Raw genomic sequence first — 16,069 nt, forward strand, 5'->3', positions numbered from 1 at the left:
GCTCTCACAACTTGCTCTTCATATCCTACTGATAAGTCTCCAGTGTTTCTCTGCTTTTTTTTCCCCTCCACTGACTCACCTGATGCACTCACTCACTTTGATCTGTGCTTTGATTCTGCTTTGCTTTAACGCAGAGAAGTGTTGCCTCCTAGTGGGCATTAATCTTAATAGCAGAGTTGCTGTGCTTGGGGACTCGCTGCAAAGGCACTTAATGTCTGTATCTTTCAAGCAAAGGCTTGTCTAAGTTGCAGCAACTTGTTAACACTGTATTTCTGTTACTAGGACAGCAATTATAGTCTACATATCTATATACAAGTTCTGAGATACAATAAAAGTGAACAATAAAAACTTTTGCAGTTAAAAACGCAGTAATGTATGCCTAGAGAATGCTTTGACCTGTCCTTAGCCAACCCCTACATAACAAATCCGATATGAAAAACTGGTTAAATATCCCCATCAACATATTTCAATCTAAAGTATAATATTGAAGCACACACCCATCAGTACACCCTCCCTTCACTCTCGAGACCATGAGAACAAAAATATCAAAATGCATTGTCCTTGAGACATTTATTGAAGTCATGTAATTAATATAATCTACACCATGTTGTGACAGCAAAGAAGTGGTGAAAACGTGTAAGTTTTTTTGCTTCGTAAATCAGTGTAAAAAAAGGAAGAAAGCTGCAGTTATGAACGATAGCAAAAAAAAAAACAAAATCACATACACCAAGAACACCAATACACGGCTTCTCTCATGCAGCACAAAGCAATTTGCTGTCATCACCATCGTGTAGGAGTGGCTGGCCCTTTCTGATTGGTCCATACAATGTATGCAATGCCACATCATTGGTCCAGATGTTAGCCATAAGATGGTCTCTCACTTTCTGCCGTATTTACATGCTAACGCAGGTCTTCTGAGATGCAACAGCTTGACCGGATCTAAAGACAGGGGAGGGCAAGTGGTCAGTCATAAGGCATAACAGCATTCTTTTTCTTTCTTTTTTAAAATCATGTTTATTGTTTTTTTTTCTCCTCTTCCCACCCACAAAATAAATACATTTTTCATTTCCAACAAAAACATTCTCTGGCATTTCTTTCTTTGTAAATACTGTCTTTGGTAAGTCGCAGATAGATCACAGAGGTTTATTACCCTTAATTTTAAACCTGAAATCATCTTGATAAATACTCTATCAACTGTAATACAGATTTGTTTCAGAAAAATAAAGTGCCAAGACTTGCTGGTGAAGCTTCCATCAGTATAACACTAGTTAAGCGTAGCAGCTTCTCCTGTAAGAAATTCCTCCAATAAGCAAAAAAATAAACCCACTTAACTCCAAAGTGGGTAATCTGTAGCATTTTACAGAATACACCATCCAGGCTCTGAGAACTATTTCTGATTTCCTAAGCCTAAAAAAAAAATCCACCTTTTTTCCTTCATGCAAAGCATACTGGGATGCTGAAGAAGGCAAGTGTCAAAACAGCACAGAGAGAAGACCACAACGAAGCCTGGCGACAGACACCGTCTCCATGGTAACGGAAATCCCACTCTCACCATTTCTTATTCCGAGGCTTGAGTTCCTCAGCAGCATTTCGCAGAAAAATGTAGTTCTTCTTCTGGGGGTTGTAGTACTCATGACCCTATTAGAGGGAGATCAAACATTATGGCAGCTGAAAGGAAACTAGCAATGAATTACAATTTACTCTCTGTGTAGTTCACTATATGGAGCCTGAAATAAAGATTTTTACAACAGATCATATAGGGAACCATTTTGTTTTAAGCCCATGTCTAATTCACTCATTTAACTCCCGTTCTGGTTTGTGAATTTAAAAGAAATGATGACACTCCCATACTAATAACATGGCCACCACTGCGATGTTTGTTGATACATAGCTCATACCTTCGACCAATCATAGCTGGAGCTGTAGGCAAATATGTTGCCATTGTGGTTGAAGCAGCAAGCTGTGATTGGCTGATCAAGCTGCTCAGAGGTTTTCAACTTCGTGCGAGCGTCCTTATCCCAGAAGCTGAAGCGACCATCGGAGCCCACTGTGGCCAACGTGCCGTGCACTGGATGGAAAGCAATGGCATTGACCTGGGAGAGAAATATCCAGAAAAATCACACACTTGTAACATTAGACGCTGCTATTTGCACATACAGCTTAATGATTCAGACATCAGCATTTCTTTGTGATGGCTAGTTTCAAATGTCTTCTATATTTTCAACACATAAGCTAAAATGCTCTAATCAAGACTGCAGATAGGACACCCACAATATCATGATCAATATTAACAACAGCAGACAGGTATACATACAGCGTAAATATCCTGGGGTGTGGTGGTGTTTGTTCCATTAGATCTATGGCACTTGAAGGTGAAATTATCCTTGGCACTATGAAAACAATAACAACATATTAAACAGTTCATATTTCTCTTGAGGTTGTGGATCAGTGTAGTGTAGTAAAATGTGGCTTGCTTTTGTAAACTCACGGATTGGGTGGGTTAATGTAGTGAATGGCCACTCGTCCCTCAATACTGCCCAAGGCAAATCCAGTGGGTTTATTTTGTTTGTCCTTAAAGATGGCCACACAACGGTGCTGTACAAAACATAGAACACAGATTGGAATCAAAACCAATTTCACACCTGATTGGTCAAGCTGTAGTGCAAGGGAGGAATTCCAACAGTAATCGATCAGAGCATTGAAAGAATCAGCAGCTCAATTTATTTTATTGTACAGCCTCAAAATCTGAAAGGTGATTACTGTACATGATTACTATACAAATCATGCTTAATACAACAAAGCTAATCAACTATATATTTTGAAAAATACTTCAGAATTTCACGGTGTTTATTTTACATGTGGTTCAATTTCTACAAAATAAAGACAACTTAGGACCAACCTGATGTTTCAGAGGTGAATCTATACGCCGGAATTCAGATGGCTGGTTCTCCAACTGGTACACGATTAACCCTCGCTCTGCAGTGGCTACCACGGCCATCGGATACACCTACGCATAAAGAGAGGCAAAGCCAGAGTACCGGTACCCTGAACATAAAGAGCTAAAAATTCATTTCAGAAACAACGGCTGAATGTAGAAGGACAGCAAAATACAGCTGAAACCACTGGACAAACCTGGCTGACTGCAGAAAAAATGTACAATGTAAAAATTATACAACAAATTCAGTTCAAGACCTTAGCTTATCAAAGTTTTCAATCAGAGTTTTCAAACTGCCCAGAAGTGAGAGAAGACATGACAGTTTTTTTTTTTTTTTTACAGGAACACCAAAGATGTTAATCAAAGTCTTGCATTAAGAAATCTCATTAACTTGTACTAAAACTCAGTAAATACTTTCATACTTGGATAAGTTTGCAGTAAGCTATATTTAGCTATAATAATAGGATTAACTTAGAAGCTATAGACCAAAAAGGGAAGGAGAACTAAAAAAACCACTTGTAAGCTTACAAGCTTCATTACACTTCTACTGAGAACCATTTAACCAGTGTAACCTGTGTATGGTTTTCTAGTCAACTGTAACATTTAAAAAAACATATGATGAGTGTAAATGACAATCAGTCTTACCACATCAGCACAGTAACATCTCTCTGGCATCTGGAGGGACATCATGGGGTTTGGAGAGCGAGTGTCCCAAAACTGTCAGTCATGGAGAAAGCAATGTAATCAGTTCTCCCAACAGTGTTACAACCAAAGAGCACAGACAACAAGCAACCAAACAGGTCAGGGGCATCAAAATCTTATGGAGTCACAAAGAGCCCAAAAGTTTAAAAAAAAAAAAAAAAAAAGGAATAAATTAGAAAGAATTACAAGTTACACTATGATGAGTGTTTGTAACATGACATACTTTCAGCGTTTTGTCCCAACTACCAGTCATCACACAGCTGTAGTTTGGTGCTTTTATCCAGTGGATTGTCCTGATTGGACCTTCATGCTAAATAAATAAATAAATAATAATAATAAAAAAAATGTAAATAAAAATTACATACTTATTGCATACTTGTTAGGTATCATTTTATTAATAATAAAAAACAACAGTACATGTGTATACACATATCTTGGCAATCTTTACTCCTATACAAAAGTAAAGCTCATAATTTTAGAATTTCAGTGCCCTTTCTTTTATTATAAAAAGAAATATAATATCCCTTATATTATATCCCTGCACTCATGAGGGTCCACTGCTTCCTCTTATATATAGTGCACTATAAAAACGTGTAAAGAATTCTTCAAGAGTGCATTAATCATGTCATGCATTAAGTTGGATCACATGTGTTGGGACCAGGAAACCTTAAAAATACAGAGCCGTGGAGAACTGAAGGAAATGTGGCTTACTTGTGCTATTTGCATGGCCTGGTTACTGTTCAGATCCCACATCTTCGCAGTTTTGTCACAAGAGGCTGTAAAGACTTTACTTCCATCCTGTTAAAATGGGGAAAAAGCATGTTACACATCAGCCTTACACACTGAGAGGTATCATATAGTGCAGTACTTTTAATCAGCAGCACCAAACACATTCCCAAAAGGTATCTGTTAAACTATATTGCCCTTTGCAATACTATTATTAAAAGCCATTCCATTTCCACCAAAAATTATAATTTGTTAATTAATTACATATTTGTATTCAACAGCGAGATCCTAATTATCATACAGGGCACTATGTTGCAGTGCATATAAAGGAAAAGAAGAGAGAGAAACAGTTGCAGTGTGCTGACAGCTACATAAAGAAGATCATATAGTGCATAAACCCCTTGCACATTTACAAAAACCACATGCACTGCTCTACACAAAAATATAAAATTATCTTTTATACAACATAAAATCTATATCATCTTCTTCTTTTCGGCTTTTCACTTCAGGGGTGGCCACAGTGAATCATCTCTCTCCACCTATCCCTATCTTCTGCATCCTCAACACTTTCACCCATTAGCTTCATATCCTTATTTATTACATCCATATACCTCCTCTTTGCCTCCTGCCTGGCAGCTCCATGTCCAACATTCTCCTACCAGTATACTCACTCTCCCTGTCCAAACCATCTTAATCATGTCCAAACCATCTTAATCTGGCCTCCCTAACTTTGTCCCCCAAATGTCCAACATTAGCTGTCCCTCTGATGTACTCGTTCCTAATCCTGTCCAACCTTGTCTCTCCCAAAGAGAACCTCAACATCTTCAGCTTTGCTACCTCCAGATCTGACTCCTGTCTCTTCCTCAGCGACACTTTCTCTAAACCATACAGCATGGCCGGTCTCACCACCATCTTGTACACCTTCCCCTTGATACTCGCTGATATTTTTCTATCACACAGAACTCCCGACACCTTTCTCCACTCATTCCAACCTGCCTGCACCTGCTTCTTGACCTCTTTCCCCACACTCTCCATTACCCTGGACTGTTGACCCCTTAAACTCCTGTACGTTCTTCACCCAGTAATCTTTATATATATCCTTCTATCCATCCATCGTTCCATCTATCTACCCATCCATCTATCTATCAATCCATCCATCATATAGCTAAAAAGCAGTATTTTTAGTAAATCTTGTACAAGCCTTCATAATCCAATGAATAGTGGCAACAGTAATAGTAGATTGTGTTCTGGGCAGCACAATTAGTATTTAGGGAGTGTTCTCTTTATCTCGGTTTATATTTATGTCTTACATCACTCCAGCAAACATCCAGCACAGGGCCTGTGTGCATCTGCTGAGCTTTAGGGACTGTCTGGCCATTATCTTGAACTTCCCAGCATCTCACCTAACAAAAAGGGGCATAAAAACACAAATGAATTTTTTAAGCAAGTCTTAAAAACGTGTACAACAATCTTTATGATATTAATAACTTACATCATTGGCCCAAGAGCCACCAATCAAAAAGTTTCCAGGCAATGTTGGGGGGCTAAAGGCCAAGCAGCTTATGCTGTCATCAGGTGGGGACGTCACTTCAACATCCTGCATCAACAAGATGAGTGGTTAAGGATAAAAAGCCACACAAGGCCTGAAAATGACTGCAACAACTAAGCTGATGCACAATGCTTTGGGCTGAGTCTGTATACCTTCATTGGATTGTGGCTGTCTGTTGTGGTGCTGCCGAAAACACCTGTGCCTCCGGCCCCAAATCCAGAACTTGAACCGAACAAGCTCATTGTAAATTACTGAGATAGCTAGCTGTGGACAAAACAGCAATGGTAAAGGATCTGAAGCACAAACAGCGCCAAAACAGGCAAAAAAAAACCAGAACGTTGTTTTTCCCACTCGTATTCCGAATAAACGCCTCTTCCTCGAAATATGACGCACATGTTCAGAAACAGTGCACTGATTGGACATGCAGACTTATTATAACGCGCTCCAAACCAATCAGAGACAAGGAGGCGGGTTTTGTAGGAATACGGGTAGGGAAAAAATAACTCCGCCAATATAGTTAACACGCAGTTAGCTGCAAAATAAATATACATCTTTAATTAACCATGTCTTAATGAAAACAATCATATAAACGCTACAATAAAAGTTTTACTGGATAAGCATAAATGTACGTCAGCCCGTTTGGGTAGTAGTATTGCAAAAGTTTATGTCGCATGCGATAGCTGTGTAGACTGCTAGCTAGCTAATAGCCGCACCAAAACACATTTTGGCTAATTAGAGAATTAGCTGTCCAATCGCAGCCTCGCCAGTCTAATCAGGACGGAATAACAAGTCGCATACAAATCACACTTTATCTGTTAACAACAATGCTTCAGGTAATCAGAATTTTACCATCCAATAGGGAAGAAAGACCCAAAAATCACCACCAACTCAGGACTTTTGACGCGCCATGAAATCGAGTGCGCTGCAACAAACGTGAGGCGCACTCTGATGATGCCACACCAGCCTCGACCGTGACGTCATTTTCAATTCGCATCAATTTTCATTTTTGTTTTACTTGTTCGTTCTTTTAATTAGTTAGTTATATACGTATAGTCGTATTTATACGACTAACTTCTGTGTGGAAATGTGGAATAGTACAACAATATTATCACACGATCTCTATAGTTTATCAATATTAATTTTAGGGGTGCAATCGCCCTTCCCCCATAGGAGCGCGAGAGAATTACAGGAGGCGCGTGTGAAGGGTGTGATGGAAAATAGGACACAATAAGCCACTGTTTTATGTCTGCTTACCTTCAGATATGTTGCCTAGGTACCTTTAGTTAAAAAAAAAAAAACTATTGTGGCTTTCATTTAAATGGGATGAAGTATATGCTGAGGTAGTTTGAGTAGTTTGTTATGTGTTTGGCACAGTTTCTTAAAGTTTTCACAGACAGACAGACAGACAGACAGACAGATAGATAGATAGATAGATAGATAGATAGATAGATAGATAGATAGATAGATAGATAGATAGATAGATACTTTATGCATCCCAATGAGATTTTGCATGTGAATAATGTTTGGTCTAAAGGCTTTCAAATATAGATTTCAAAGCTCATTTCTCTTTTGAAAAACTTTTTCTAATACAGTAACATACATTCTAACCTGTTTGCTTTAATAACAACTTGCATAAATTTATATTAATTCTAATGAATAGAATGGCATATACTTCATATAATGGCAATATCTGTCAAAAATGGCTGTGGGAAATAAATGATGAATAGTAGCCTTTTCCTTTATGCAAAAAAACAAAACAAAACAGGAGATACATCATATTGTAAAAAAAACAAACAAAACCAAAACTGTTTTGCAACACGTTGTTTGAATATTAACTGTAACAATAATCATAAAACGTATTTTTCTTTTTCGGGTTAAAAGGTCAATCTGAATCCATAAATTTCTCAATCTCATATGTGGATGTTAGACACTGCATTTTTAGGATTCTTCTTCTTCTTCTTGTTTTTACTATTATTATCATTATTATTATTATTATTATTAGTAGTAGTAGTAGTAGTAGTAGTAGTAGTAGTAGTAGTATGATCTCGGGATAAAGCCCGCTTACCCTGTAAAATTAAAGGTATTTTCATATGTAGGAATATAAATTTTATGATATTTGTTTATAGTTAAACCAAATGGTGCATCCAGGTAACCCATTAATCTGAGCTACACTGGTTGTGTTAATAATTAATCAGTGGGCTGAAAGTACCTCAGCATTTAACACTGCAACATAGTACAATGCTTCTAGTTTTGACAACCAGCAAAGTTAGTTTAGTTTATTCTTTCTTAGTATTAGGTTTATTCTTTCTATATATATAAACTATGCAAAATATTTTTGGCATATACGTGATTTTGTGTGAAAGTGTTTAACTATAAACAGTTATTTTTGGTTTATCTCTTATTTTTCCATATTTTTTTCTTTTAAGCCGAGAGGCACAGATATCCTGTATGTGGTAAAGTGATTGCAGGGATGTGGTCTAAACAGACTGTGAAAGTGTGCCCCAATAGGAATATTCCACAGTCCCACCTCATCTAGCAGACATATGGCTATCATGGTTGAGTGGTTTCCCTCATATCATGGTCTGTTTATTGATGAGTGTGCTAAATTGGATTTCCACTAATACTTAGCTCTGGAATTGGGGTCAGTTTTCGCTCTACATAGCGCCTCTTTTCTCTTCACTTGGGTTGAATTACCTTTATAGTTCACATCACACTGAGCCAAGCTGAAATAATTATTCTCTTGGAAGTCAGCTATGTTCTAATTCAAATTCAAGAACAGCTTTACTGGCATGAACAGTAGATAACTGTTAGCAATACTGACATTCAGGAAAACAGAACTCTTACACAACATGGCTAATATGCTATATCATGTGGATACCTGACCAACACTCCACATGTGCACTGTACAAACCATGGTCATGAACACAGAGTTGCCATATCAACCATTTCAAACCATGTCTTTATGGACCTTGTTTTGTGAACAGGTTTGCGATAATGAATCAAGCTGTGGGCCTTTAGTTCCAGTGAAGGGAAATCAAATACATTGAAGATAATTGTGTGCTTCTAACTTTATGGCAACAGCTTGGGAATGGCACATATATGGGTATGATGGTCAGGAGTCCACATACATTTGGTCAAATAGTATATGAATGAACTAGCTCTGCCAGAGACGCATCGCACTGCTGGTCTAACATTTCTGAATTCAACAAAGCGTGAAATCTACTTTGTGTGTGGCAGAAAGTGTATGCATTGGTAGGGTTTATTTGGGCATTTAAAATGCACATGTTCATTAATAAATTAAACATCATAATTTCTAGGTGTGTTAGAAACCAATTATTATTGGTTGCTGTTGTGTATTATACTTTACATAACACAGTCCAAACTGAGTTATGAAATTTATAAAAGCCTTTCTTTCATTATTTTTATTTATTTCATTAGCGTAGTCAGGACTACAGTAAGTGCATGATTAAGGGGATGATCATGTGAATCTCCACTGCCATCCTGTCACCTCTTATTATATAAATAACGTAAGTAATGATGTAAACCGTGATAGGTTGCTATAAGTCCAATGTGCAATAAATCCATTTGTGAAATTTCCTCACTACTTCCTTACTTGTTATTCAGGGGTTGGGCTTGGCCCCTTAGATCCAGTGAAAGGAACTCTTAATGCTTCAGCATACCAAGACATTTTGGAAAATTTCATGCTTCCAACTTTGTGGGAACAGTTTGGGGATGACCCCTTCCTGTTCCAACATGACTGTACAGCAGTGCACAAAGCGAACTCCATAAAGACATGGATGAGCGAGTTCGGTATGGAGGTACTTGACTGGCCTGCACAGAGTCCTGACCTCAACCTGATAGAACACCTTTAGAATGAATTAGAGCAGAGACTCTGAGCCAGGCCTTCTCATCCAACATCAGTGCCTGACCTCACAAATGGTCAAAAATTCCCAAAACACAATCCTAAACCTTGCGGAAAGCCTTCTCAGAAGAGTTGATATAGCTGCAAAGGGGGGGGGGGCAACTCCATATTAAACCCTACGGATTAGGAATGGGATGACATTAAAGTTCATGTGCATGTAAACGCTGACGTCCGAAAACTTTTGCCAATATAGTGTAAATACTCTTACTCAGCCCAGTAATGGAGTTCTATCATCTCAGCCATTTCGTCTGCAGATAAAATATACAGACAGCTTATTTACTTTATTTATTCTTCTGTGCTATAGTTGCTGTTTCCCGTCTTTATGCTATACTGATAGCTTTATTAACTCTACTCCAAATAAAACAGTGTAACAGATGTTTCCTTTGTGTGTTTCCACTTGGCCACCACACGAGGGCGGACTAGAATTGTATATCAAACCTGGGAGAATAACCCAGTCTGTAAGTAATGTAGGTTGTGTATTTTTGGAAATCAACATTTTGCATAAAATTAGCTTTTCAGTAGTTAATGAATTATGGTCATTTTTGCCTGTTTTTGACAGGGAAACACTACTGCAATATCAGAGAATTAATTTAGGGTCTGAAAGTTATGATTAATCACAAATCACCTTATTTACCAATCATAACAACATATTTAATTATATACATTCTCTTGGTTCTGGCGTCAAACCACAAGAAGGACTATGTAAAACCTATACCTTTCAAACAGCAAAGAATGTTTCAGTAATATAAAGTACGGCTGATGTGTTTAGACTAGCACAACAGCTGGATCCAAATCAAAACTTATTTCTAAGTCGTCAAAATGGAAGCCCAAAATGGGCTCTCTCTCTCTGTCTCTCTCCCCCTCTGTGTTTAAGAAGAAGAATAAAAAGTAAAAGACAAATCTTTACATACTCCCCCGCCTGATTCAGGCCTGCTGAATCAGCACACAATGCAGTCTACAATCATATAAGCATTTCAATGTGCATTAACCCCAAATGATATTGCCATTGCAGTCATTATCCTGCCATGATTCGGAGTAATCTTACCCTGACAGTGTATCACTGGATGCTTTTGCCACTGAAAGCTATTCTAATGGAAAACATGTTAAATTAATTTCTGATGGATCTTGTTTTCTTTCTTCCTTTCTACCATTTTAATACAAAGAAATGGCAATAACCCATAATTCTGTTATCTGGCTTTCAGGCGCTTATCATATTTGGACCATACCTCTTGAGCAAAGGGATTTTTTACACTGCACAGTAGGTCAGACAAAACATCATCTTTATTTCCAGTCTTTACATTGATTTTGTGGGCAAACAGTAATGCTTGAATAAAGCAGTAATGTGTGTGGTTCATGAGGGACACAAATGTGGAATTTAACATGACTTTTACTAACATTCCTTTATCAAAAGGCCAGACATCTTTTCAGTGCAAGACTGTTTTGGTGCAGATGTTAATTGATGTTAATGTTGTCAGAGCTTTGTGGTTTATTCAAATACCTCTAGCTTGACGTTTTATGCTCTTATTGCTTGCTGTGTTTGTTTATGATTGATTTAAATGCTCTGTCTTCAGGTAAACATAGACAAAGTGAGAATGCATCCACTTATTTTAATGTAAAAACTGTAACAGCCAGAACAGTCTGCCTCATGCACAGAAATTTAGATGTAGAGTTTTCATAATGACTTCTCCATTAAGCGCCTTCCACTTTTTGACATAGATACTGTTTGGGCAAAACCAAAAAAAGCAAGTAATCATCCACACCATTGGTCATGCACCACTCTGAGGTCAGGCTACAAATTAACACAATTTGCAATTAGCACCTGTGCTAATGGCTTTACTATGACTGGCAGTAAATCTTTCATGTGATGGGGAGCAGAAAAGAGTTGGATCAATTAGATGAAATGGATGTGGCCTAAATCTGTCAGACACAGGGGCAAGAGGGACACTAAGACAGTCTCAAAAACAGTCTTTCCCTAGTGTGTGTTGAAGTTGATTAAGCTGTAGTAGTTTCTGTGTGCGATGGTTTTGTGGGTACTTGTGTGCTTTTAAGTGTGTACTTTGTGTCTCATTGCAGTGTTGATTTACAGGTTGGTGCATTTCTGTATATTATGGCTTCTAAGGCAGCAAACGCCCTTTTATTATTGGTACATACAGTGTGTCTAACTTATATTTTTGAGATTTCGTTGATGATTTAAGGCAAGGCAGTATTTCTGCAGATCTGACATGAAAGAAGTGTTAATGTGCTGTAATTCTAAGCTTTTAAAGCTCTCTAGTCCTGTTTATTGAATATTTCATGAATTATGCATGACTAATAGGCTCAACTGAATAGTTCCTCGTTTGTGGCAGTTAGTTGTTCAATATGTAAGCAGTATCAAAAATCTCCCTAAAATATAGTCTATGAAACAAATAGTTTCCATTGCTTTAGGGTGCTTCAGAATTTTAGACCTGTTCAGAGAGATGTTACCAGAGAGTGTGGGGATCGTTGTGTGTGTGTGTGTGTGTGTGTCAGCCTCATTAGTGTACATGTCTTTGGCTTAATTTATCATACAAAGGATAAGTGAACAAAAATGACAGAAGTATTTCACAACATATACATAGACATTTAGGAGACAGTAGCAAACAATACAAAGAGGTTTTCTCACTAAATTATTTAGTAAATACAATCCCTTTAAAATAAATATTTTATACTATGCAAAACTAAGAGATTCGCATAATTTATTCCATTCTCTACTTCCATTCTCTAGAAAGTATTTTAAAAATATACATTTACAATTCTTCACCCCGCCCACACCAAAGTCTATTGTAATCCACAACTGCTGAAGTATCTAACTATCATTTAGAAGAGTATGTGACTCCCAGCATTGTTCTTTTATACAGTCAGCAACATCAAACTTTCCGTTGTCATTCCTAAAATGCTGTAAAAAGTGTTTTCAGTGCCGTCCCATCAGTTCTGGAAAGTGGTTTGTGCTCCATGTTGATAAATAACAGTCAATCAACTGAAGAGCATGGCTTCAACAAATGCTGTAGACGATGCCTTAGTGTTTTAGAAGCATTTGAGGAGGAATTCCACAATCATATTCATACATTCATAACGAAAAAAAAGAAAAAAACAAACAAACAAAAAACAAACAAACAAAAAAATTGAACTGTATGCATAATCAAATAAGAAAAACAGACACGTTAGTTCCTCTCAAGAGTGGGTTGTAACAGGATTTGACCAAAGACAGCAAATCACAGTGCCTGTATCCTCTGAAATCACTCCACTTGCATATCTCCTCAGAGGAATATTAATGAATGGTTGGGTTAAAGAGATGGGAAAATGTCGGATCTGTTTACACGAAACAGTATGTCTTTAACATGTTGTCAGCTGTTTACGTATTCCTTTATCATTTTGGTTTCTCTTCTCATTCTCATACATGCAATCCCTTTACAGTTAAATACACAAAGTGTTACTGTTCGTACATAAAACTAAGGCCAGTTTTGAGGAAGAATCATAGTTAGAAAAATGGCTCTTTGCACTAAATGGCTTTAGGAAATGCCTAATTCTACAATTTGTGTTTGGAGTCTATTGGGGTCGCAAATTTCAACCTTCAGCCATTTCAATCAGCAATCCTTGAACTGCATTTTGGCTGGATGTTTCTGTAATTCCAACAGCTTGCTGACTTGAGCAGCAAATGATCTAAAAGTTTTTTCCTATCGCATCTACTGTCCATGTTTACCATGGCAACTCTTATGGATTGTGAAGATTTAGAATAATGGTAGTTAATTTATAGTCATCAGCTTTCTATAATTCCAGTTGTTATAAGCTACATTCCCTGTTTTAATTATTTTCGCTTAATGTTTTAGAATGTCCTCTGTCTCCTGAAATCATATGATTTTCTTGTCCCTTTGAACGCCCCTCCAAGGAGAACAGACTGTTTTGGCCCAGCATTCTCTGAGACAAATCGAGGTGGTTTGCTCCTCTTTGGTAAGAACTGTTGCTGAGCTTGGGGCTTGTATTACCTAACAGACGTTCAGAAGGACTAGAACCTGGTCCGTCATGAAGGTGGTCGTCATCATCTGTATCTGCATCAATGTACCTGCTGATCGATGCATCATGAAATGTGAAAACAGTTGGTACCAGTGTCTCAGGAGACTTTGGTGGAGTCTTGCTGCTGGCAGTGGTATAGACTGACACTTCTGGACTCATAACGGACCGATCAGAACTTTCAGAGAAAGCAGCAGTGCCTCCTCCATGATCTGAACCTGTAGTAGAACCTGTGGTTTCTCCTGAGAAGAAGTTGACCTTGAGAGACCTTGTTTTCAGAGGGTTGCTGATGCGGAGCCCACGAGGACTGTCAGAGAATAACATTCGCCCAGGCTTGGGTGGACCAACAGGCTTCTCCATGGACTCATGTTCAAGGGTTGTCTCGAGTCCCGGATTGACACTGACTCGGCTAGGTTGGTTTGAGATGGGACTGTGTGAAAATCTTGAGCTTTCCAGAAAGTCTGTAGCACAACTGATGAAGCTGTCAATACTTGACATGCTTCTCATATCCATCACTCCTTCTGTTGTGGTGGGTGTCTGATTCACAGGAATGCTTCTCATTTCCATTTCATCTCTTCTCTTTGCCAATTTTGACAAATTACCTTGTTCCTTACTGTTCAGGTTGGGCTGGGACTGGGTCTTGGCCATTTTGCTGTACATCTCCTCCAGCTTCTGGACATTAAGATGTTGTGGACTGATGGGGCTAGTGGCTCTAACTGGAGATTCTTGATCTTTTCCAGTGAATGACTTATTGGAACTGGTTTCTGAGATGGTGCGCTTAGGTGTCCATTTCCAGCGGCTGGGTGACATGTGACAGTTGTCCTGTACTTTGTCTGTTTTTGCCATGTTTTCCTCTGTCTTCTCCATCACTACTACATCCATTAGCTCTGCATTTCGAACAAAAGCATCCTTTATATTCATAGACACAATACTGCCATTTCTCTTGGCTCTTTCCAGAGCCTCACGCCTTTTGATGGCCTTCTCTTGTCTTTTCTGTTCCTTATAGAACTCAGAAAAGTTGTTTACAATTATAGGAATGGGTAGGGCAATTACTAGCACTCCTGCAATGCAACAAAGTCCCCCAACAATCTTTCCTAATAAAGTCTTGGGGTAGATGTCTCCATAGCCCACAGTTGTCATGGTAATGGTGGCCCACCAGAAGGAAGCTGGGATGCTTTTGAATTTTGTGTCTTCTTCATCTTTTTCTGCAAAGAAGACCAAACTAGAGAATATCATGATGCCCATTGCTAAGAAGAGGATAAGCAGACCCAGTTCATTGTAACTGCGCCGTAATGTGAAGCCTAGTGACTGTAGCCCAGTCGAATGGCGTGCCAGTTTGAGGATTCGCAAAATGCGCATAATCCGAAAGATCTGCACCACTCGACGTACATTCTGGAACTGCAGCACACTCTTGTTGGACTCTGTCAGGAAAATGGTAACATAGTATGGAAGAATGGCCAGCAGGTCAATGATGTTCAATGGGCCTTTAAAAAATTTCCATTTGTTGGGTGAGGAGAGGAAGCGAAGAAGATATTCCATGGTAAACCAAGCGATACAGACTGCTTCTACGTGGGCTAACTGAGGGTTGTCAGTTGCTTGCCCAAACTCGTCTGTGTCCTGAAGCTCTGGCAGGGTGTTGAGTGACAAAGCGATGGTTGAGAGAACAATAAACAGGATTGAGATGATGGCCAAAACCTGTGAAAACACAAACCCGGAACTTGTCAGTCTTATAGAAAACAGATCATGAAATATAAAAAAAACAGTAAAAAGTGGCTCAGCAGTTTATGTTTTGGGTGATTGGTAGTAATTGTTAAAATCTGGAGCAAGGCCCATGGTATTTACTTACTCATCTACATGGCTGGACTTGATCATACCCTAATTGTAAGTCACTTGGGCAAAAGTGTCTGCCAAACAATATAAGTAAATGCAGCACTGCATAACTAAATAACAATTTCAAAGATGTTTGGGGCATCATTTTCTTATTGAGCTATTTTTTCTTTTTTTTATGTAAAGAGCTATGTCAATGCAGTAAATGTAGAATAGGAATGTGGAATACACATAAAAACAATATAAAAAGCAAAAACACAGAAACAGCTAATCTATAGGAAATACCACATTATACATGATATGGCCAACAGTAAAGGCTTTCCACTATATATTTTTGGAATGTGGCTGAGAGAATTTGTGCTCATTCAACCATAAGAGCCCA

The 16,069-nt window shown here is 38.3% G+C and overlaps 2 protein-coding genes across 4 annotated transcripts in view; both read right to left on the reverse strand.

Annotated features, from left to right (window-relative positions):
• Positions 1–545: 545 nt before the first annotated feature.
• Positions 546–6,889, reverse strand: rae1 (ribonucleic acid export 1). 2 transcript variants are annotated; one of them, XM_058402737.1, is made up of 13 exons: positions 6,762–6,889; positions 6,065–6,176; positions 5,856–5,960; positions 5,674–5,766; positions 4,349–4,435; positions 3,861–3,947; positions 3,581–3,652; positions 2,900–3,007; positions 2,489–2,595; positions 2,315–2,390; positions 1,899–2,093; positions 1,553–1,638; positions 546–939 (listed from the first exon to the last, which is right to left on the reverse strand). In XM_058402737.1, coding segments are annotated over exons 2-13 (1,107 nt in total). In that variant the 5' UTR covers positions 6,155–6,176; positions 6,762–6,889; the 3' UTR covers positions 546–938. The 2 variants fall into 2 exon arrangements, with proteins under 2 accessions (XP_058258720.1, XP_058258719.1); XM_058402736.1 differs by lacking the exon at positions 546–939 and having other exon boundaries at positions 1,549–1,638.
• A 4,208-nt stretch (positions 6,890–11,097) lies between these two features.
• The window catches only part of LOC131361124 (potassium voltage-gated channel subfamily B member 1-like), a 36,369-nt gene continuing 31,397 nt past the window's right edge, over positions 11,098–16,069 (reverse strand). For both annotated transcript variants that reach the window (XM_058402045.1, XM_058402044.1), the window contains exon 3: positions 11,098–15,555. In XM_058402045.1, coding sequence (XP_058258028.1) covers positions 13,654–15,555 — 1,902 coding nt within the window. In that variant the 3' untranslated portion in view covers positions 11,098–13,653. The remainder of the gene's footprint in view (positions 15,556–16,069) is intronic.

Source organism: Hemibagrus wyckioides, linkage group LG11 (genome assembly GCF_019097595.1).
Source record: "Hemibagrus wyckioides isolate EC202008001 linkage group LG11, SWU_Hwy_1.0, whole genome shotgun sequence".
Taxonomy (NCBI): domain Eukaryota; kingdom Metazoa; phylum Chordata; class Actinopteri; order Siluriformes; family Bagridae; genus Hemibagrus; species Hemibagrus wyckioides.

Bases quoted from the DNA above. Each gene is read 5' to 3' on its own strand.
- rae1 (XM_058402736.1), bottom strand. From the start codon at position 6,154: ATGAGCTTGTTCGGTTCAAGTTCTGGATTTGGGGCCGGAGGCACAGGT. The intron at 4,436-5,673 runs GTAAGACATAAA...CCATTTTAACAG, and splicing joins TGGATGTTTGCTGGAGTGAT to GATGGAAGTAAAGTCTTTAC. The intron at 2,391-2,488 runs GTGAGTTTACAA...TTGTTTTCATAG, and splicing joins TACATTAACCCACCCAATCC to TGCCAAGGATAATTTCACCT.